The sequence below is a fragment of the Protopterus annectens genome, chromosome 2.part0 (assembly GCF_019279795.1).
Source record: "Protopterus annectens isolate FY-2018-M chromosome 2.part0, PAN1.0, whole genome shotgun sequence".
Lineage (NCBI taxonomy): Eukaryota > Metazoa > Chordata > Ceratodontiformes > Protopteridae > Protopterus > Protopterus annectens.
In genome coordinates, this window is record NC_056728.1 from 321,633,520 (window position 1) to 321,658,797 (window position 25,278).

At 37.0% G+C, this 25,278-nt stretch overlaps 1 protein-coding gene across 1 annotated transcript in view; it reads right to left on the minus strand.

The window, feature by feature from the left end:
- Positions 1–25,278, minus strand: part of FBN2 (fibrillin 2) — a 2,449,070-nt gene that overhangs the window by 282,507 nt on the left and 2,141,285 nt on the right. The window contains exon 53 of the mRNA XM_044060803.1: positions 25,056–25,175. Within this exon, the coding sequence (XP_043916738.1) occupies positions 25,056–25,175 (120 nt within the window). The remainder of the gene's footprint in view (positions 1–25,055; positions 25,176–25,278) is intronic.

The following is a 25,278-nucleotide window of genomic DNA, read 5'->3' on the forward strand; positions in this document are numbered from 1 at the left end:
TGAAACTTTTCAGCCACTTCTCAGGTTCTGCCACAAGGACCAGAGACTTGAAAGACTTCTTTGAGTTTTGTGGCATGGAATTTGAGAGTCTGTTATGACATGTGCCAACAAGGTGGCTGTCATTACTCTCAGCCATTGAAAGAGAAGTGAAAAATCTCCCATTGCTCCAGTCCTATTTCCTCTCCCAGGGAGAAGGGACACCCCCCGGCAGATATAGCAGTACTGTTCAGCTAATGAACATGGTGAGAATGAATTGCCTACACTGCCACAGTACTATTTGCACTTTCTCTGTGCTGTTCTTGTTGATTTTAATGAACATATAAGTACATTAGAAAAATCAGGACTTACTGCCATGGAAACTTTTTGTGTAATGGTCTCTCTAAAGCAAAAATTGCAGGCAAAAGCTGAAGGTGCTTTTTTGTTTTCTTTCAGAACAGTCATAAACAAGTGTCTGTTTAATGAGTAGTGTGTTTTTTATTCCTTTAAAGTTTGTTTACTGTTACAACTGAGTAATGTGTTTTTGCAGTAATGCTTTACTTCATTTAAATGGTTTGAGTTTTCAGTATGCTGTAATGTCACAATGTTGTACCCGTAACTGTAATACTGCATCTCTAACACCTTTGGTGATGTCGTGGTGGGTTGTGGCTAGTGTCATATTGGTCACACCCCCTGTCCTACTGGCCACACCCCCATGCCCCACTTTGGCCTTGTTAAAAGGTGGCAACCCTAGGTGCAGAGTTTAATTCTCATCTTTGAGAAATTAGCTAGGCTTAAAATGACACAAAAGGGCAGCGAGTCTAGTACTTACCTATGAACATATACATATATGCATCTACTTTACAAGATGAAATTATCATTTGACTGACATTCGGAACACAAAGAGCAAAAAAACGAAATCTGAAAATCCTGACAAGTCAAAAAGCTGACTTCCACATGATCAAAACTGTAAAATACCGACCGACCTGCAATACAATACAAGGACGAAACTGCAAAGACATTTCCTACAAATATTGTCCTGCAACGTTAAATTTTCATACTAGGTACCAAACAAAAGTTACAAAAAAAGGACAGATTGCAGGAAATACAAGTACAACACCAACCACTAGCACTATAGCAACAGTACAATACCCTTTTAAAACCCGAACAACATACCTAACCTCACTTACACCCACCAACCAATACCTGCAATGCCAAAAACAATCACACTGAATATTCATGATGGTAGCTATAGCACTGACATGAATATTCATTACAGGCACTTAAATTTAAGAAAAATAGCTATTAATTTTTTACCTTCACATTTTTGAAGGGGGGGGGTGTGCCTACCAAACCCTCTGCAACTTAAATATACCATCCCCGAGATCACACTACAGTGTAGAAATGAGAAGTTTTCCTGCTCCACTCAGCTTGGAGAGTCAGTATTTTAAACGTTCAGTCTTCTGAACATGGGTAAAGTTTTAGTCAAATGAAATTTCAGCTTTTTGGTCTCGGTATTCTGAATGTCGGTCTACTGACATTTCGGTCATGTAAAGTAGACCTATATATATATATATATATATATATATATATATATATATATGTATGTGTTTTAACAAATTTACCTTGTAGCTACAACTGCCAAATGAATCTTACTACTTCATCAAAAAATATATATAAATAATGCAGCAGCATGCATCTATTATTACTTCACTGTATGTTACACAAAAAGGTAAAATTGTTACAAGGCACATGATGTTGAGATTAAAATAACAATAATGCACATATGTGTGTTTCTCTTTGGAATAGCAGCTGAACCTTATGGACAGAGACTGTAATAAACAGCCTCTTGTGGTGCTGCTATGCCCATAAATGGATGCCAGTTTTGAAGGATCTTCTGGATCCCAAGAAAACAGAGGATTTCAGGCTCATGCTGTATCTAAAGTGCTTCATTATCTTCATAGAGTATAAAGAATTCAAAACAAAACCAGTACAAACCTTGCTCCAGACATACAAATCATGTGCATTCTTATCACCTGCATCTTACACAATACTGTTTCTTCTGATATAACTTAAGTAGAGAAAGTTTCCACTTTCAGATACCTCCACAGATGCTCCAGTGAATGAACTTCCCAAAACAAGATACAGTTTCCAATCTCTACTGTGTTGAATTTATAAATGTTTCTAAGAACTCAGTATATACTTTGAGTTTGCTACTAGTGCTGTGTTTTGGTTTGGGTTCCATGTTAAACTCTTGAATCATTTAAGATGTTTGAATATTTATCCCAAGTTACAAAAAAATATTTTGCTGATGAGGTTTGTAGAATTAAAGAATATAAAGAATTTAACAAATCCCAGCACATGTGTGAATTCAAAGGTAGATGAGATAAAGGTGGAAAATGGGAAATGTGAGAAGTTTAAATTCATTTTATGATTTTCTTTCAGTGCTATTACGGAGACTTGAGACTTCAGACCACATGATCTCTAGATGCAAAAAACTATAGATGAGTATGGCATACAAGTATGCTCTTGGCAAGTGAAAAGGATGCCTTTACCTTCATAGATGCTGAGTTATATAGGCCTATGGTGCTCTAGTACCAGCAGTGTATTACAGTGTTACAGAGTAAAAAAATCCCAAGTAACATAACGAGGTTTATGAAAACAGAAAAGGTTATATGTTTCACCAGCTCTGACATCACATGCAAATGATACTGAAGTACAAGATGTTTTCCTAACACATGAAGTCATGCTGAACCACCTTCACTCTCAAAACTCACATTGTAGGTAATAATAATACATGTTACAAAAGGCATCAGCAAAAAGTGCTTCTTATCTTCCCTGCTTGTAGTCAGCACTGGCGCTTGGGTCTTGCTGTATTTTCTTAACAAATAAGGAGGCTGCCTTTGTATCTGCCTAGCTGGTTGGAAATGAGAGGCTAAGGAATTTGATTTGAGTGGTGGCTTCCAAACAATTCAACTCTGATAAGCAAGTGTGGCACATCTGTGTGGTGCAACAAGTCGACTAGGTCATTTTCAGTCCCTTAGTCTGAAGTAAGCATATGGAACTGAATTATTGTCATGGGACATCACTTGCAAATTACCTGCCATGACTATTTGCAATGTACTTGCAGTCTGTGAATGAAAGTGCAGTCTCCCTAGCATGCACAGTTTTACTTTGCATGTAACAAAACCCACAAGCAGTGTTTTATCAAAGGCAGGCACAGAAGAAGGTAGGTAGACAATAATGAATACCCAATTTTTGTTTGGAATAATGAAATAGTAATGTTTTATGGATTTCTTCTCAACTATCTTTGAAAATAAACATGTAAAAGGACACATAGGAGCATGGATAAGTGAAACAGTATTATAGGAATGCTTGAGATTCCCAATTTCTGCCATTATCTAAACAGATATTGAACAGTAGTACACTTCCTAGAATTTCTGTAACTAATTTTGTTATATTACAGTGAGCTGTAACTACACTTTAGCAATAGTGGATGAATGGGTGTGGGTCATGCTAGGTTTATCCACTGTTGATATGGCTTGATCATGACAGTGAAGCCTGAGTGATCACAGAAAGCCAGCTGTGAGTAAACCCAGCATCACCCCTACACAGAACTCAGTTATTGCTGTTATACAATAACATTATTAAAAAAAGGAAAGAAATTGTTTACTTTTTTAAGCAATAGCATTGTAAGAAAGAATTCATATTAATCATCTTCTGTTATGTAGTCTATTTCTGAGTGATGTGCTGTACATGTGAAGGACACATACACTTCGATGTTTGTAAATTACATTACTGAAACAAAGCTTCTGTTTCTGTTTCTGTTTTTGTTATTACTTTTACTGCAACTGTGCATATGAAATAGTAGATATATCCATTCATTGACTGCATGGAAGGCAGGGTGACAATATAGTAATAACCCACGCCTGGGTGTGGGTAATGCTAAATTTACCCACGGTTGGCGTGGTTTGGTCCCGAGGGCGAAGCCCGAGGGACCAAACAAAGCCAACCGTGGGTAAATTTAGCATTACCCACACCCAGAAGTGGGTTATTGCTATTATACCATGACATTATTTAAGAAAAGAAACTATTACTTTTACTATTTCTAAACTCATTTAACATAGCGAAACATTAAAAAAAAGCAATGGAGATCTTGCTTTCTCCGTTGCTTTTTTTTAAAACACTGTCTCGCTATGTTAAATGGGTTTAACATAGCGAGACAGCTTTAAAATAAGCAACGGAGATCTCCGTTGCTTATTTTAAAGCTGTCTCGCTATATTAAACCCATTTAACATAGCGAGACAGTGTTTTAAAACGAGTTATACTAATGGAAAAGTCCGGGCGACGGACCTTTTCCATTAGTATAACTCGATTTACAACGGCACGCTGGCCAATCAGCGTGCACGTTTTGGGGATCATGGTATAATATAGCAATAACCCTGGGTGTGGGTAATGTGGGATTTACCCATGGTTGGCGTGGTTTGGTGCCGAGGGCGTAGCCCTCTGGACCAAAAAAAGACAACCGTGGGTAAATCCCGCATTACCCACACCCAGAAGTGGGTTATTGCTATTATACTATGACATTATTTAAGAAAAGAAATAATTACTTTTCTTAAATAATGGCATTGTATAATGCCTCTTTGCTGCAATTCCGCAGCTGTCTGGTATCCGTGGCAGTTCTGATGTACTGCGCATGCCTACGCAGTACATCAGAGCTAAGGCCAAAAGCAGCGGAGAAAGCAAGATCTCCGTTGCTTTTTACTGTTTCGCTATGTTAAATGGGTTTAACATAGCGAGACAGCTTTAAAATAAGCAACGGACATCTCTGTTGCTTATTTTAAAGCTGTCTCACTATGTTAAACCCATTTAACATAGCGAAACAGTGAAAAGCAACGGAGATCTTGCTTTCTCCATTGCTTTTTTTTAAACCTGTCTCGCTATGTTAAATGGGTTTAACATAGCGAGACAGCTTTAAAATAAGCAACGGACATCTCCGTTGCTTATTTTAAAGCTGTCTCGCTATGTTAAACCCATTTAACATAGCGAGACAGGTTTAAAAAAAAGCAACGGAGAAAGCAAGATCTCTGTTGCTTTTTACACACTGTGTCGCTATGTTAAAGGAGTTTAACATAGCGAGACAGCTTTAAATAAAGCAACGGAGATCTCCGTTGCTTTTTTTAAACCTGTGTCGCTATGTTAAACTCTTTTAACATAGCGAGACAGTGTTTTAAAAGGGACTTATACTAATGGAAAAAGTCTGGGCGACCGGACCTTTTTCCATTAGTATAAGTTGATTTACAATGTGCACGCTGGCCAATCAGCGTGCACGTTTTGGAATATTAATGGGGGGTCATGGTATAATGGCAGTCTGTGACTGACTGCCTGACTGTACTCAGTGTGTAAACAGAGTCTCCTCAATACACAAAATAAAACCAATGCAAAAATAGCAATAAAAAAGTAAGTTTCACACACACCCCTACCTAAAAAACATGATTCTGATGCCCTTATTTAGTATGTGCGTATCTGTGTGTAATTTTTTGTTTTTTTGCTATTTTTGCATTGGTTTTGTTTTATGTGTGCCGACAGAGAGTCTCTTAATGCATAGAGTGCTGCTTACATTTTATTTGATGTTTATTTTGTAGTAGTTGAAATTATTCCTGTAGATAACTCTGGACTTACAATAGGCATGCAGACTACTCTGTATAATCAGTTTGCTCATTTCTGAGTATTAAGATATTTTATTGTATAATTAAACAATAACCAACAAGTGGGTGTGGGTATATTAGTATTTACCCACAGTTGGCATGGTTTGAGCATCTTTCTTAAATAATGTCTTTGTATAACAGCACCATAAAGTTCCTCCACATTGTTTGCCATTCTTCTGAAGTACTGCGCATGGGTATAGGAGTTACATTCCCACGCCTGCACAGTAAATCAGTGTCGCCGAATGAAAGTAATGAAGAAAACAGGGTCTCTGTCCATTGGTTTGTTTTGTTTTAAGAATAGTAATGGGGAAAGAGAATCTTTGTTGCTGCAGTGAGGCAACAATCTGGACATTCTGTGGAGATTTGGACAGTTAACAGGTACAAGAGTATGCTTAGATTTAAAGAGGAACAGTCCAAAAAATAAGGAAAATGAGTTACATTTCTATGCTTTTATTTCTCTGAACATACCTGATTTTTCTTTTTTTTCTTTTTTCTTCTTTTTTTTACATTGTCCCTCCATAGGATATTCCAGTAGAAAGTCTGACCTCTTTAGTGGCTGGACTTTTTTCTATCGGTATATGCTTGATTCACAATGGGTACGCTGGTTGGGCTGTCCAATCAGTGTGCACATTTTTGAATAGTAATGAGCTATCATAATAACTGAGAAAATGAACATTTTTAAAGGGATCAGTGATACAGGATAATGTTTCATCATGGTGATTAAATAAGAATTTTATAATTATGTCAATTTTTTATATTTAGCTGTCTATAAATAGGAATGCTATCAAAAAAGAACAGGCAATATATAGTTTATCTGCTTTACCAAAAGGCCAATGGCATTAAAGATTAAAGAGAAATGTCTGATATATGTGCTGGCAGTACTAATGCGCAAGCACACAAATCATCTATAACAAGAGCACTAGCAAATGAAGGATTGTGCCTGGCAGTTTTACCTGCTTTACTAAAAGACATGTGGCCTTAGTATTTTAGGTAGTTCTGTAACAGTACAGTACAGCATAGGTGATAGCTTATATGGGTCATAAACATGTGTCATACAAAAGTAAGCACAATGTATTAATCTCTGCCAGGTGCAGGTGACTTGGTAATAAATTCCATTCCATTAGCTTGTCAGTGGAAACAGAAAACACTGAATAATCACTGAATAATCACTGAATAATCACTGAATAATCACTCCTCCTTTTTTCCCTTCCTTCTCACTCTTTCTCTACCTGCTCTAAGCCGTTTTGAATGCCTCTGTGGATTCCCCTTCCATCATTCATTGGGTCCACAAGTCAAGTGATCCAGGATATCGTCAGTCCCTAAGATTTTCTATCCGTGCCCTAATCTGTCCTCCTGTCCTTCCTGCTCAAGATGAGACGTAAAGCCCTTTACATTTCCATGTCACACTCTGGTACATTAGTGTCATTAAATGTCAACTTTTCTTGTGTCTAGTTTGCAGTGTGTCTTTGTAGGAAGTAAGAAACTATGACTGATGTATTTTGCATAGAAATTTTGTAGCTAATACATTTATGCGGATAGTGAGGTATTGTGGGTTTGGTCTCCACATAATGCCATGCAAGGGATTTTCAGCTGTGAGAAAAAAAAAAAAAAACATTTAGAAGGGCATCCCTAACAGTAAAATAAAATGCAAAAACAGCACACTTTTTTGCAACAAATGTATAACTTGGTACTGTGTATGGTAAGTTGATTATAGCTTCAAGGGTTTGTTACTTGCTTTTGCTTCTGAACATGGCCAATGAACTTAAAGTAACAGCAGGGTTAAACAAGTTAATTTACCAATAGATTTTAACTATTTCCATCTTGTGATTTTAGTCATTAGTATTTAGCATGTTTCAAACGTGTTACGTTCTATAATTCCCCAGGGAAGTAATATTCATTATTAGGAAGTGTATGTTCATCTGAATAATGACGTTTTAGATTTTATTTTCTGTGTTTATCTGTTCTGTTCAGAATTTTGGAACATTTAGACTAACTGATACTTTATCTGTTAGGCCATCAAAAAGCACAAAGCCTTAGCTTTAGACATGTGAATCATTAATAGATGTCGGGTGTCCAAGTTTTTAACATATAAATGTTACTGGTTATAAGTTGGCAGTGTCAGTGCTGCAACAGGTAGCACCACCTTTGTTGCAAATGGCTCTGGGTTCTATTCCTATACTGGCTAGATGGACTGCTGACACTACAGTGTAACATAAGAAGGGTGCTGCACTCCTGAGTGTGTCATACCTTGGATGAGACATTAAACTGGAGTCCCATCTGCTTTGAATTGGGGTAGCCCGGGTAGATGTAAAAGATCCCATGGCACCTTTGAAAAAATTAAGGAAAGTACCCTAATGCCCTGGCCAAATTTCCCCTAGTAGTATAACTACCACCTTGGGTCTCCATGAAGACAGGCAACTAGCCTAGTGAGACTAACCTGGTCAATAGAAGGATAAAAAAAAACATCTTCCAAGGCCATATTTTATCCATTGTCTCACTAAATAAAAGATTATGTATATACACAAGGATTTATGACTGAAGCTGTATTTTTTCCTATTGAGTTTCCAGTAAATGAGCAACTATTGCCCTAGTAAAAAACCTTATTGTACACCTTTTGTTAGTTTGGGCTGATAAAATATGACCAATTAACTTCACCATGACATCCTCATGCATAATGTTGTCAAAGGTTTTAGAGTAGTCAATAAATAATGCCATTATATCCCTATTTTTCATTATGTTTTTACTTTGTTTTTTTATTTGCCATTTGTTTACCAGGATAGTATGACTGGGTCAAGAGAACCCTTTTTCTGTGGAGGCCTGGGGAGAAAAGCTCCAGAGAACAAACAATTCAAACATAAAACAAAAAAATGTAAACATATAATTCATATTATACAGTAACATCATACAGTTACAAAATAAAGGTAAATGTTAGTGAAAATGTGCAGCATTCCAAAGCATAATTCTTATATTTACAGTATCATAACATAGGTTTGGTTGAGGAACAAGGATATAACTATCAGTTCAACAGCACAGATGAATGGATGTTTAACAAGAGGAGGAAGAATATGCAGTTGTCACTTCATTATAGGTAAAAGAGGACTGATTTTTGTCTAGACAGTTCTTGATGTTATAGTGTTGTAGTAAGCAAAAAAGAGGAGGTTAGGTAAATGTGGGTAGAACAGGATGTCAGAGTGACAAGGTTAGGCAAAGGAGGAAGATAGAGGGGGGGAATTTTAGCCAGGGTTAGGACAAGAGCACTGCCAAGTTTGTTTAGGTATTCCTTAAGTTGTAGTTGAATTTGGGTGTATTAGTAGTATTAGTAGCATTAAGTATAGATGAGGTAAAGAGTTCCAGAACTTTGCTCTTTTGCGTGAGAACAGGAAATCACCATGACTATTACTAGATTTAGTTAATTGCAGTAAGATCTTGTTAGAAGAGCTTAAGGTCTGCTGTTGTAATGTGCTTGAACTAAGTCCTTGAAAGCTGAGCAGTTTTCAGGTTGGTTTAGGATGGAGTGGATGTAAATTAGTTGGTTAAAGGCTAGTGGATTAGGTAGTGCCAGCCATTTGAGCTGGCGTAGAGCTTTGCATCTACAGGGAAGATTTGTAGCATATCTGGCTATTTTATTATAACAGGATTTGAGTTGGCTTAGGACTATCTTTCTAAGACTGGTGAATATTGATAAGGCATATAAGAGGGTGGGGAGTACGTGGGTTCTGGAGATGATATGTCTGGAGGTGTGAGTTAGAAATGCTTTGAGCTTCTAGAGTGAGTCTAACTTAAAGTGGACTTTTTTATTGTTAGAGCTAGGTGTTTATCAAATTCGAGACCGTTGTCAATCGTGACCTCTAGTAGCTTGATGTAGTCAACGGATTCTATTACACTTTTGTTTGAGGAATAGATAGAGAATGGAGGAGAGTGGTCTGAAGGTTTGCTACTGGTGAATAGCATGAGTTTTATTTGGGTTGAGTACAAGTTGGGAGTCTAAAATGTATTTTTCTATGTCAAATAATGACTGTTGTTTTTTTGCAGTAGTTCCTATATAGAGGGGGCTGAATATCGAACTACTGTTGTATGTTGAGTGGCTGTACAGAGTTTATTGGTGAAAATAGAGAAAAGTAGTGGCCCAAGGATTGAGCTTTGAGGTACATGTACTGACACAGGTAGTAGGGTGGAGATTTAATTTTGCCATTTAGCTGCCTGTTGAGGTCAGATAAGTAGCTGACGAACCAAGATAAGGAAGATTGAGAAAGGTTACGTGCGACTATTTTATAGAGTCGTTTCTGGTATGATACAGTGTTAAAAGCTTTTAACATGTTTAAGAAGACAGAAGAGACCTGTTGTTCATTGTTTCTCAGCTGGTTGATTATGTTGGTAAAACTGATGAGGGCAGTAGTAGTACTGTGTTTTGGTCAAAAGCCAAGTTGAGATGTGAATAAGAGTTTGTTGCTTAGAAGATAGTCAGGGAATTGAGTATGTATGCATTTTTACAAGGGTCTTAGCTATGGGAGAATGGCAACTGGCCTGTAGTTTGAAAAGTCAGTAAAGGTGCCATCTTTGTGAAGGGGAATAATACAGGATACCTTCCAGAGCTTAGGAATATAATGTTCAGTGATGGTCCGATTGATTAGTAGAGATATTGGGTAGGAGATGACACCTGCTGCAAGTCTAACAAATGCACTAAGTAGTTGGTCAGCTGCGACTGAAGAGGGTTTTTTAGAAAGATGTTTTTGGATGTTGTTTGTTTGCATTGATTTTATAGTGAAGGAATTATAATTGATTTGAGTTTCAATGGGAACAAATAGGGTGGCAGTCGTGTCCTTCTTTACCAGAGACATAGAGTTTATAAAGTAGGCATTAAATTGTGAGGCTATGCTGTCAGTGTAATTTAGTGAATTTGGAGCTGAGGTTGAGGAATGACCTGGTGTGAGTAATTGATTGATGATTCCCCATGATTATTCTGGTGCTTTTTTGGATTCCTGCTGTTTGTCATGTTTAATTAGTTTTTTTGGCTAGGTTTTGGAGTTAGGGATAGGTATGAAGGGAAGTTTGGACTTTGTCCTCTTGATGTTGATACCAGGCATTGTCTCTCTGTTTTAGGGAGTTTTTCACTATCATTAATTAGCCATGACATATGTCTAGTTTTTGCACGGATCCTTCTGATTGGAGCTAGGTTGTTTAGGATGCTGAGGAATTTTTCATTAAATTATTGTACAGCCAGGTCAAGATGAAGGTGTTTTAGAGGAGACCAGTCACATTGTTGCAGGAGAGTTTTGAAGTTTACTGGGGAGGAGTTTCTTTTGTTATGCACTTGTATATGCTTCATGTGTTTTGGTGGATGTGTGTGGTGCCTAAGACAGAAGGTGGGTGGGTGGTCACTGTCTGGGAGACAGCTAGACTGGTGGCAGAGGGAGACTTTATTGGTTAGGGTCCAGTCAAGGACTGATTGTTTTTTACTGTGTATGTCAATTGTGTTAGGAGACTGTATTAATTGATTAAAGCCATGGAGGTGTAAATCGTTGGAGGGGTTGTCTGAAGTATATGTGGACCAGTCTATGTTGAAGTTTCCCATTATTATGGTTTCTTGACTGAAGGTTGAGGCACAAGAGCCAAGAAGGTCTTCTATAATAGAAGGGTTGTTTCCTGGATGAAAATACCAGTGATAATGATGTGGTTATTGGGGTTGATTTGAGGGCAGGAGATTAGTGTTTAAGAATTCATAAGATCAGGAGGGTTCTTGCCAGGTTGCTCGAACTTAAGGTTTTCTTTCTATAGTATTGCTATGCCACCACCACGGTGCTGGGTCCTGTCTTGTTTGTGGATATTACAGCCATGGGTTAGGATTTCATTATCTTAAATATGGGGTTTTAACCATGCTTCTGTTAGGATTGCTATATCAGGAGAATACTGGGTGAGGGTTGCATGGAACTCATGACTTTTGTTTAGTATGCTTCTCAGAGTAATGTTTAAAATGAGTAGGTCAGAGTTTTGAGGTTGGAGCCTAGTGATATTATTGGAGGGTGGTATCTTAGGAAAGAAGGTTGTTTGGTTTAGTGGCTGAGGACCTGGATTAAGATGCATGTTACCGCTAAGTTTTATTTGGGTTGTGTTGATTGAGAATATCTGAGAGAGTTTAAATGAGTACTCTATGGTATTTATGTCATGGTTTTGGGTTGGTTTGTAAGTGTGCATATTTGAGAGAGAGGAGTTCACTGCAGGAGTTGTTATAGAGTTGTAGTGATATGGTAATGTAATTTAAAGAGGTATGGTGTGATGTATACACTGTTGTTGGCTGGTGAGTGTATATATAAGTGACTTGTCCATTTAGATGAAGTTAGGTGGTAGGTGGTGAGCAGAAGACTGAATAGCACTAAGTTTTGGATCAGAATGGTGTTAGTATTTAGTATGATACTACAGAGTGTTGTGGAGGTAGAGTATAGTATGGTAAGGCATTGAAGAATAATTGTATAGAGAAGTCTGACTGGCTTTAGGTTGAGTATTATACTTTATGATTGCTATGACTGGTGGATGGGGAAAGGGGGTGTGTCCTTTGGTGTAGTGGGGGTGGGTAGGACTGATCTAATAAGTCTACTGTTATAGCTGTAGAATAGCAGCCCCTGTTGAAAGTTTTTTTTTTTAAAAGAATGCTGAAAATTTAAACACTGTGTTGTTTTTACCTAAATACTCATCTATTTGCTGTAAAAGTAATTTTTCATTAATAGATTCATAGGTGTGTACTAGGCTAATGGCCCTGGGGCCTTTACAAGCCTAGCCATAGGATTACCTTGGCATAGTGCCACGCGACCTTAGTTCCCAGTGCATCTGTCAAGTAGAGCCACTGGAGTTATCCCCAGGGTGAATTTTCTGTTTCCCATCCACTCTTCAAGATTTCTCTTGAAGAGGGTCAGTGACATGCTCTGCTTGACATGCATGGGAAGTCTGCTCCATAGCATGGGCAGTCTCTGGGTTATGAACCTGTTCCTCCAGCATGTTCTCTTAATTCTGGTAATGAGCTTGAGATCTCTGGAGTGTGTGATGTGGAGGGGATTGGGATTTCATTAGATGTAGCATTTCTAACAGAACTGGGTCAGACATGGCTTTGTAATTCAAGCAGAGATCGCCTCGAAGTAGGCGATATGATACAGAGAATAGTTGGAGTTTTTTGAGTCTGTCCATATAGGACAAGTCTTTAAGGCATAGGATCCTCTTTGTGAGGTACTTTTTTGGCCTCTCCAGCTGTTGCAGGTTGTCTAGTGAGGTACATGCCAAATGGGACATTGTACTTGATGATTGGCCTAATGATGGAAGAGTAGAGGGAGACAATGACCTCTTTCTTCCTGGATGCAAAACTCTTAGTAATGAGATGTGCCACATAGAAGGACTTTCTGACCACAGTGGCAATGTGGTGATCAAAAGAGAGGTTGCTGTCAACCTGTGTTCCCAGATATCTTATAACGCCTTCTGTGTTCAGTGGACTACCATCAATGTGGTAATTCATAGGAACCAGGGTTTTCCTAAAGGGGATAACAACACATTTTTGGCATTGAGCTTAAGGCCATAGTTCTGACACCAGTCATTGGTCTCAGTGAGGCCATTCTGTAGGATGTCAACATCACTTGGGGAGTTAATAATAGCTCCCAACTTGCAATCGTCTGCAAACATTGTCAGCCAGAGTCCCTTCACGTTGGCCTGGACTTCAGAGAAGTAGATACCAAACAGGAGAGGACCCAGGACTGAATCCTGTGGGACTCCACTCATGACTAGTTGGCAGTCTGACTTGGAGTCAGCTACTTTCACACTGTGGGTTCTATCTGTGAGCCAGTTTGCAACTCACCTAGTGATATAGGGGTTGATGCCAAGCTTAGTGAGTTTTTCCATGATTCCTTAGTGGGGAATGGTATCAAAGGCCTTGGCCAGATCAATGTAGACTGTATGAACCACCTTACCTTCATCCACAGCTCTGGTGACTGACTCAGAGAAGTTGACCAAGTTGAGCAGGCATGATCTACCCTTCACAAAGCCAAATTGTGTGGGATCCAACGTTTGGAGATTCCCTATATCTTTGTTTATTAGGTGCATGATGATGCGTTCCATAGCTTTGCATATCAGACTTGTTAGGCTAATAGGGTGATAGTTCCCAGGGTCTGTAGTCACTCCTCCTTTGTGGAGAGGGATGACTGTAGAAGTGTGCCATTCGGTAGGGACAAAGCCTGAGGTGAGGCTGTGATTGAACAGGGCACACAGGTGAGGTGCCAGTTCACTCTATAGTTCATTTAGAACACAACCAGGGATATTGTCAGGTCCCAATGAAGCTATATTGTTGGCCTTGGACAGTGCTGTTTTAACGTGTGCAGTAGTAATACTGGGTGCCTGGCAATCTACTGGTATTGTGATTGCTCCTTTGGGGGGGAGAGGGGGGGGGGTAAAGTTGGCACTAAATTTGTCTGCCAGTATACTGGCAATATCTGTTGGCATGGTATAGGAGGTACCATTGTACAGTAGCTCAGAGTAAATCTGGATATTGTTGTGGAGATTCTTTACGTAACTATAGAAGGCCTTGTGGTTGTCTTTACTATCTGCTGCAATTCTGTTTTCATAGCTAGCTTTAGAGGATTTGATGAGGGATCTCAACTTTTTCTTGAGGCTGATAAGGGAGTTTTTCCAGTCTTGGGACTTCAGCTTATTCCACATCAGTTTCTTCCTTCTGTTGTAGAGTTTGTTTATGGCAGGGGACCACCAGATTGGCTTCTTTTTTTTGGAGGAGAGCATCTTGGTTCTATTGGGTATGGCGAGATCCATGCATTTGTGTACATGTTCGTACAGTGCATTGGTATCTGATTCTACGGTCACGCAACTATTCTCCATTTGCATGGGTGCCGTGAAGTTAGCCATCTCTATTTTTAGAAGCCCAAATTTAACCTTGGAGATGTTTTTCATGGTGGTTACCTTTGCAGGGGGTAGGGTGTGGGGTGGGAGGGATGTGGATTTCCAAGGTGATTAGTTTGTGGTCGAATCTACCAGGGAGGAAATGACTATTGGTGTAGAGCAACAGTTGCCCATGTTAGTAATGACTAGGTCAAGGATGTTGCTACCACTAGTGGGGGGTAAGAATGAGCTGGTCGAGGGCATTGGAAATAATTAACTCCATGAAACGTTGGGCAAGTGTATTGGTACATGAGGAGTTTACCCAGTTAATGGAGGGGTAGTTGAAGTCGCCTAGTAAGAGAGTGTTAGGTTGGACCCTAATATTCTCCAGGGTGCTTAGGAATGTGGAGTGTGAGTTTTGGGACATGGTTGGTCTCAGTTTTGTACAACAAATGATGACAGGAAGAATCATTCTGTTCTTTTGAGTAATCTTCAAAAATGGAGTCAGCATAGTTATAGGTCTGTAATTTATACATTCGTCTTCTTCTTTTTTCTTTTTTTTAACCATAGAATGCTCACATAATAGTTTCAATATTCAGGAATCCTTTGCAGCATAGAATTGCAAATATTAACTACTGACCCTAACAAGAATACCAAATCACCAAAGCAAATTTCATAAATGTCAGATAATTTTCATTACTATCTACCAACTGTCTTGAATTAGATTTTAGAATGGCATTATGTATTTGCTGTGGTGTTAATAACAAGAGAACAGAATTCAGAACTCCAGTTTCCTCTTCTAAACTGACTATTCTGTTTTTCTGGGCTTTAGTAATAAATAAAGAATTAACTCCATTAGCAATAAGCTTAACCAAATCCATCAGTTCACCTTTGCTCTTTTCACAGACTTTGGAACTTGTCTCTCTATCCTACCTTAAATAGTCATCATGGTCTTCTACAAGTTATTGATTTTTGCCCACATTGTTTTGATTTATTCAACCTAAATATCAATATTTTCCCTTTACATGAAAACACTTTCATATGTAGCTTTAAAATGTATGACTTTTGGGTAATACTTAAAACATTCTTCATACAGAACAATCTATACATCTATATATGGAATCTCTGTACTGAACCAAGGATATTTTAATTTTCTTCTCCATGGGACCATTTCCTCTACCACTTTAGTCACATAATTCCTGAACATGTTAACCTTCTTATTAACATCATTTGTTGTACAAGACTGAGACCAATCCATTTCTACCAACCTTCCGCAAAATAAACTTGAATTTATAAACACAAATTATCTCACTTCCTTTAATAAGTTTTGAAGTCTGTTTCTAATTTCATGTACAGACCGATCACGTGATCACTAACAATTTCAAAATTAATCCTACAATTCTGAAAAAAAAATCATCTTTATTATTCAACATCCAAAAAAATGAAGTAATCAATCCACTCACTGAACAAGCCACAACACTGAAGTTTAACAATGCATATTCTCATTTTGTCCAGGAACACAATCGTTACCATGCTATATACTCATACAGTCAGTTTTATTTACTGTACCATAATTCCCATACCTTCTATATGTTTAATTCTTGCTCAGTTTTAGCTTTGAGCACAGTCTGATATTTTTACAGTCATGAATCACTTGTATTAATATGATATGATCCTTGAAGACATTCCAAGTCTTGAACCATAATATTTCTGCAAAATGTTATCAGTCATTTGCAACATGCTTTCAGCTATTTGAAAATTATACTTCTGGACTTGTAGTTAAGCAGTAATCTCAGAACCTCTTTTACTTCATCTACTTGTCACATCAGCATGTTTTAACAGCATGTTGCTCTGTTGTGATAGCAAATGCCTTTTTATCTCTATCATTGCTTTGTTTCTGTTACAGCAGCTGTCTCTATACAGGAAGGACATTCTAAAGTGCTGCATGAATCTTTAAGGTGTCTTTGTATCTTTACTTCATGACAGTGTTCATACTTCTACTCTCTACCACTTCAGTATTATCAGATTTACTGCCCTAACATTTGTTTTTGTTGTAATCACTACTGGCTAGTGATGTACATACTGATTCTCTAGCTACTGAATCACCCTACAGGTTTACAGCATTAATTATTTTAATCCTAATAAGTATCATACAAGCATTGTGACCTAAAATGTTTGGTTGCTTTAGCTGGTTTTCCAAGGACACTGATTGGAACATTTGCCTGTATTTTCTATATGTTGTATCTTTCGGCTTTTCCCGGTTAGGGGTCGCCACAGCGGAACTCCGGTCCGCTAATGATTGGCAGTAGTTTTTACGTACCGAGTTGCCAGCCCTGACACACAACCTTCAAGAAAGGTACACCCATTCACGCATGTCTCCACACAGAAGACGCTTTAGCTGAGAATCGAACAGGACAACGTCTTACTGTGAGGCGACAACGCTACCGCAGCACCACCACCGCAGTAAGCATTTTCTATATCTGTACTTACAATCCAGTGAACTCTGTCCCACAGGCTTCAATGTTTTCCCTGAATGCATAGAAAACATGCAAAATACTTACTCATTTTACTAGAGATATTGAAAGCCTTACATGTAGATTTAGGAAATGTATCATAGTCAGCTCTTACATCAAGCTTAGACACAACACTCATGGCTTTGTCATTTTTTTCTAACATTTGTTATTTGCAATGTTTACATTTTTACATGAATCCACATTATCGTTGTTGCTGCCAGTGGTAGCTTTATCATTGTTTATATTATGCTTAACATCAATTTCATTGAGAACTGCTTTCACTGACTGCCAATTAATTACACTCACAAGAATATCCATTTTATACTGCCAGTTCACCTCTGATACATGCATATCTTGATGCAGCACTTTATTTATATTGCTTAAAGACTTGCAAAATGGTTTCAACTTCCCCAAATTTACTGTGCTTCTTCATACTTGCAGCCTCAGTCTCATTTGTGTTTTTTTTTGCCAACGTGTTTATTATTTATCAATACCCTGAATGACCATCTGACATTCTTTTGATCATTTCTGTTTTTATTTTTAATACTTTGACACTTCATGTTACCTTCTTTTTATTATAGCCTTTAATTTACATATTTTCATCTCCTCAGTTATACTTTTCAGCTGTATACTTGAAAGGTGACTCACTGCACCCATCATTGTTTTATTCAGTGTTCACTGCCTTTAAAATTCTGTCTCTGATGTGATCATTTTATTTTACAAATAATTCTTATCTCTCATCAGTGAATTATTTAAGTTGCCAAGATTTTAATATTGCACATTATGCTTCTGTTCAGTTACTCAAACATCAATTGATTCCTGAAACCTTGATTTGTAGTTGGACACACGTCTTACATATGGTAGATGCTTCTTTAGATTACATTATTCTTAAAATGTATTTTTAAGGCAGAAATCTTGTTTCTATCTTCCTTCTTCCAGTTAAGTGTACTAAATACCTTAAGCACTTCCTTGTCTGTGACACGAAGGAACATTGCACACTATATTTTTTGCAAGTCTACTCATAGTGAAATACATCTGAAAATCTTTGAACCCAAAGCTTTTAATTTTCTGAGAGTGTTCTGTGGAGCTTTAATACCCAAAAGTGGAATGTATTTAGGGATTGTGCAATAAATTATGTATTATGTGGTAGTAATTTTAATGTATTTTATATTTATCTGTTTATATGTATAGAGCTGTATTGTGTGGATGAGTGCTTATTTAAATATTTTAGGGAGGGTGCAATGATGCCAGTCATGAATTACATATGTAAATTGCAAATTGGGAATTTTGATAGTGGGATAATGATTGGTTAATGGTGAATTTATATGTATATTTATTTGGTGTTGTGATTTGCTCTCATTAACTCTGATGAAGCCAAAGAGATTGGTGAAAGTGCTTAGTTGTTGAGAGAATCCATTATTCCACTACTCCAGTGGTAATAAAGTGGTCTTTTAAGTTTGCACTGTTCGTTATTTTTCATTTTTTCCATTATTAGTGTGTGCCCTTGCTGGGTTATATCTGTTTGGTGGAGTTTTTTGATTGTGCGGCTTTTCTTTCCGCTTACTACTGCTGGTTGTCGTCTTTTCAAGATGAAGGCAGCTATTTCTGAGCTGACAACATCAGTGCAGAGACTCACATCTCTGCTTTTTAAAGAGGGAATGAACAATGGTTTGAGCACTATGTTGATGAGTACCCAGGCAGAAATTTTACTTTGCACTCGCCTATTGCAGGAGAAGGTGAAACAGCTACAACGGGGTTTTTCCAGTGCAATAACGTGATGGATGACATCAGTTCTTGGTTACGGCCACCTACTTTGGGGTTCTCGGACTTGAACAAGGAGAGAACCGAAAGGCTGGCGTTGAGGGAACAAATTTTTAATTTTGAAGCAACATGTAAGAAATACAGAGTACTACAATTGGATAACGCTTTTCTAAGCAAATCATTAGAATTGCAACAAGTACCAAAGAGTTTGAGACTGTGGAAACTGCCAATGAGAAGAGAAAGTGGAAGTACAGCGTATTTAGAGTTAATTGATTTGTTTAACAAAACATGTCTTATGATGGACATTATCATTAAGAACAACTCAAGTAAGTTAAAATGTTAGAAAAAGAACTTACTACTATAAATCAGACAATTGTTAATGATTTACTGTTTGGTGAATATGTAAACAGCTATCGGAAAGTGATTAGTAACAGATGAATTTGTTAAGAAAAATGTAGAGGTAAAATCTAAAAAACTGACCCGTGAGTTAAATGATTATAAAAACAAAAGGGCCTATCCTGTTGGTAGGGCTTTTGGTAACATGATTGAAACTAATGTTAATGAAGGGGAGCGAGCCCCAGTAACAGAAGCAAGATCGGAAAACAACAATGGTCATTTTTTAAAAGCTCCACAACAGTTAAGAAGGTCCAAGAGACTTATGAACAGGAACGAGCAGGGTTTCAAGAACCAACAATACAGGACTTATCAACAGCTCCATGGACAATACAACAGGGGTAAACAATGGAAAAGGAACAGGAGGTATTAATTAATACCTCTGTGTTAAGTGAAGATGATACTGCTTACGTAGGGCCTAACTATTATGGCCATTTGGCCTCATTTAACAATTCTGATTATTATGTATGTGGTGTTGAAAATTGTGAACATTTTGAAAATGTAAATGAAGAACTAACTGGTTCTGATTTTAATAATCACAATGTTATGCAATGTTATATTGTAACGAAAAATGGCTTTACTATTTGTAACTTTTCTGGAGTTGTTATTGATGAAACACATCATAGATTGCTAAGTAAAGGTGTTTATTTTGTCCCTTCATTTAGACTGGATGTTGTTGATTTATTCACTAGTTTAAAATTGTATACAAGAACGCTGAATTTGAAATTATATTTTTTGGACAAAAATGAAATGTTTGCAGCCCCACAAGGTGTTTGTACAAGGAGACGTACATTTTTACCCCCAAGTAATAATGAGGGTACCATGTTTGAAAGAAAATGTGCAAATGAAATGAGGAATGTTTTAAAAACAAAAAGTAAAGGTATTGACAATTTAAGCACGGATGAAAGAAGTGTTTTACTTGATTTAGCAAACAATGGAGAACTTAGAATAATGAAACCCGATAAGGGTGGGGGGATAGTGATTATGACTCCGATTGATTATGTTTCAAAAATGCAGCAGTTATTAAATGATACAAATGTATATAGTAACATATCAAGGAATGAGATATATATAGCTTATAATAAAATTGATTTATATTTAATGGATGCTCTTTTCCTGGGGGCAATTAATGAGATTGAGTTAAATTTTCTTAAAGTAGACCACACAAGAATGCCTGTCATCTTTGGTATCCCCAAGATCCACAAAAATATTTACAACCCCCACCCTTTTAGACATATTGTTGCAGCAAGGGGTTCAAAGACCAAACCTCTTGCTGCATATGTGGACTTGGGGACCAGGGAAGTTATAAGGGACATAGCACATATTCTTAGGGGCTCATGGCATTGTTTAGAGCGGTTGAAAAATGTGAATATGAATGAAGAATTTTCATTTTTAACCACCGATGTAGAAAGCTCATATACTACTATCCCACATGTTGAGGGGTTGGCATACTTTAGGAAAAGTTTATATAAAAGTAGAATGCTAGATATGACAAAAATGAATGTTTTGGTAGATCTGATGGAAATTGTACTGAAGAATAATTTTATCTTATTTGCAGGTCAAGTGTTCCATCAGACGTCTGGAGTTGCCATGGGAGCTAAATGTGCTCCAGGATTTGCCAACTTGGTATTATATTATTGGGAATATTTATTCATCTTTCAGTCTGTATTTAAGGATAAAATTGAATTATATAACAGATTTTTGGATGATATTCTTACCCTCTGGAAAGGAAGTGAAAATGATGCTTACATATTTGTTGAATATTTGAATCACACTACTCCCTTTTTTAGATTTACGGGCCATTGGCATGCTAATATGGTGAACTTTTTGGCTATTAAAATTAGAAAAACAGAGGTGGGGTTTACAGAGCAATATATATAGAAAGGAGATATACAGTAACTCCCTTTTACATTTTGAGAGTTGCCACCCCTTCTATCAGAGAAAAAGTGTAGTGAAAGGCCAGATGGTTAGACTGTCTCGATTGGTGAGTGACAATGATTTATATCAAGATAAAATGTATAAATTAATAGGGATGTTCCTTGAGAGGGGATACCCTCTGAAATTGCTCTTGAGACTATGTAATGAAGTATTAAGTAATAGAAATACAAGGTTTCCACCTATTCTTTGGGGACATGAGTTTAAATGACAGGGACAAAAACAGAAGCCAGAAAGTGAGGCACTTATTTTGAGATATAATAATCAAGCGCCTGATATTATTGAGACAATAAATAGAATGTGGCTTTTGTGTATCTCTGAGGAAAATAAAAAGAAGCTAGGTATGTTCCCTAAAGTAGTTTTTAGTAAGGGGAAAAATATTAAAACATATTTTAGAAAGACCAAAGAAGCAAAAACAATGATCATTAATGTATAAATGTGGGATGTGCAGGAACTACATCTTTATTAATGATGGGCCTTATGTTTCTGTCCAAGGATATGAAAGGATGATAGCTTGCCCAGGTAGATGCTGCTGTAATACAACAACAGTGATATATATTGCAACATGTACAGTATGTTCAGGTTTCTACGTGGGCAAAACTGTCCGTAGATTAAAGGACAGAATATCAGAACACATTAGAGCAATAAAGAAAAAGGATGAACATAATGCCCTTTATGTTCATAGTAAAAGTTGTCAAAATTTTAAAAAATTCATCTTTTTTGTGATAGATAAAATTAGTCCTAGTGATAGAGGTGGTAATGATGGACTGAGGGTGGAAGAAAAGGAATATAGTTGGCAGGTAAGGCTAAATGCCACAACACCCCCAGGTCCTAATGATAATATATCTGTTATGCCACAACACCCCCAGGGCTTAATGGTAATATATCTGTTATGCCTATCTTAAAACAGAAAGCGGAATGCATTTAAGGATTGTGCAATAAATTATGTATTATGTGGTAGTAATTTTAATGTATTTAAAATGTATCTGTTTTATATGTATAGAGATGTATTGTGTGGATGAGTATTTAAATATTTTAGGGAGGGTGCAATTATGTCAGTCCTGAATTATGCATGTAAATTGCAAATTGGGAATTTTGATAGTGGGATAAAGATTGGTTAATGGTGAATTCAAATGTATATTTATTTGGTGTTGTGATTTGCTCTCGTTAACTCTGGTGACAGTGCTTAGTTGTTGAGAGAATCCATTATTCCACTACTCCAGTGGTAATAAAGCGATCTTTTAAGTTTGCACTGTTCATTATTTTTTATTTTTTCCATTCTTAAAATGTATTTTTAAGGCAGAAATCTTGTTTCTATTTTCCTCCTTCCAGTTAAGTGTACTAAATACCTTAAGCAATTCCTTGTCTGTGACACGAAGGAACACTGCACACTGTATATTTTTTGCAAGTCTACTCATAGTGAAATACATCTGAAATCTTTGAACCCAAAACTTTTAATTTTCTGAGAGTGTTCTGTGGAGCTTTAATACCATTAGTGATGTCAGAGAAAACATCCTGAAGGGAAAAAACTGAAATATATTTGAAAGTGAGAAATGGACTGTTCTGTTTGGAAATAAATTCTTTCAGTGAGAAAATTATGAAAATTTATAAAATTAGGGTTTTTTACAAGCTATTACTTAGGAAACATGAGGACTTTCCAGCTAGCTTTCTGTTGCCCATGGATGTGGGACTGTAAACATTTTTAGGTGAACGACGAAAAGGCAGGAACAATTCAAATAGTCTAAAATACAGCGTAGAATGAAAACATGGCTTTTGGTGTCAATTAATATTAATTATAACACCATGGAGTATGCTTATACATGAAGGCATACACTCTGTCAAGAGAGCAGTTAAGAGACAGTTCCCATATTTGCTCACACTAAGAACTGTGTTTTCAAACTAACTCAGACTAAAGGGTCAAATGATACATGAATCCCAGTAGCATCATCAACCTTAAAGGTATAGATACACTAAACTAATACTTCTCATATATATCTATATATGTGGCACTCCTGTGTCTCTATCAACAAATCTGGAGAAATGCATACACGGTCAGCTCTTCCAGCATCTTGTTAATAAAAATAATCTCAAACTGGCAAGCAGCATGACTTTAGACTGGGCATAATACAGGCATTTCCTTTTGAAATTATTGCCTTCTTGTGCATGCAAACTTGTGATCTGGACTCATCTTCAGTGACCTGGGTGGCTTAAGTTGCCCTGAAGTTAGAGTGCAGTCCATCAGAGGGTGCAATGTATTTCTACACCACTGTTAACCCCAGGTACTCTCCACAACTCAGTGTTTAGCTCCTAATTCTTTGCTGTATATAGTAATGCAAGGGTACAACAATGGGGTAATATTATACTACTTCTGAACGTTCATACATTTGCTATCCTTCTCATACGCAACTCCGTCTCTGTCATCAACTCTACACTGAATGGCACATGTATCTCCAATAAGTTCTTGCTAATATTATCTGGACTGTATCTTAGCAATAGAAAAAAAACAAATCCATCCATTTTGCCTGTAAACATCACAAGAATGAGAGTGGTCCTTCTAATATCGTCACAGCTCAAAACGAGCTCATACAGTTTTTTAACATTTCATGATTAAAGTAGTTAGTGTCATTAAACTGCATGGACTGCCCACTGATAATAAACTCAAGTCTGTTTTACATAAACATAATCTACTAATGCAGGCGAGTCAAAGATGCCCTTACTGGGGTATGGCCTTTTTATTGCTCTCATATTTTGACCATTCATTCTCAGCTATCTCATCCCTTCCTTTCCCTATTGTGCGCTTATGTTTACTAACCTGCATTCTCTCTTTTTTTATTAACTAGAATAAGATTATAACAGGAATGTCAGAAGTGTAGCATACCACCATGTGAGAAACAACATCCGTTCCTCACTTTCAATTTGAAGTAGCTTGCATTCCACCATTGCATGTTTCTAATTTAACTCGGTTTTGCTCACCAACTACTAAAGTATCCAAGCTGGTCCTCACTTACTGATATCCTAACCTTATAATGAACTTAGGCTGGTTCACAGACTTCTCATATTCATACCTAGTCTAGAGGATTTGGGAGATTCATGCTTTTGTGACAAAAATGGTATGCAGTGAGACAGGCTTCTACTAAGATTGCATATTTCAGGTATGCATTTAAAGTTTATTGATAAATTATATCTATTCCAAATTAATGTGTCATTGTGGGGCTAGATGAAAAAGCTCTGTTAGGAAATCTGCATTCCAACAGAATATTAAAACCTACTCCTGTCATGATATCTATACCTGTTATTGGCTACTAATACTAAAACAGGTAACTTAAATTATCATTTATTAGGGATTGTTTTGTTTGTCTGTTTTCTGCTGTTCTATAGGTGGATTGCCTGCTATATTTTCACATATATCTTTATTTGGACTTTGTTAGATAAAATACATTGAGTACACTAGTGCTTTGCTTGCCTTATTACTTTCTACAGATTGTTTCTATTATTCCTGTTTTAATTATTTTTTTTTTTCACTGTATAGTGAATCATACATGTCTATTAATTATTTCTCACTGCATCTGATTCTTAAGCCTGTTAAACAACTGTCCCTGAAGATTTTCTCACCATGATTACAGTGAAAATGGGTACTGCTCAATTGGGCGTTCCTAGCTGTAGATTATAAATAAATAAATGACTGTAGCATTCAACAAAATTTAAAATCACATTAAATTAAATGCTTTTTACACTAGAGTGCAGAGTATATTATGTATTGTAGTATAAACTGGTAGCTCAGCAAACTAAAGGTGCAATGACGTTTGCACAACAAGATAAAATGTAACACCCACAGATAAGTTGTATTTCTACATTTAAGATTGCTTTAACACATTTATGAAGGAACACATAAAATAAGACAAACCTTCACATGCCATCATTGGCCCTGGTTCAAAGCCGTCATCACAGTCACATTCAAAGCCCCCAAGCACATTAGTACATGTTCCGTTACCACAGGAATTTCCAGCAGCACATTCATCAATATCTGAGAAAGTTAAATAAAAATAAGAAAATGAAAACAAGGATCATTAAAATGTCTTTACATTTTAAACCACAGGCATTAAATATTAGAGCACTTTAATAATCAT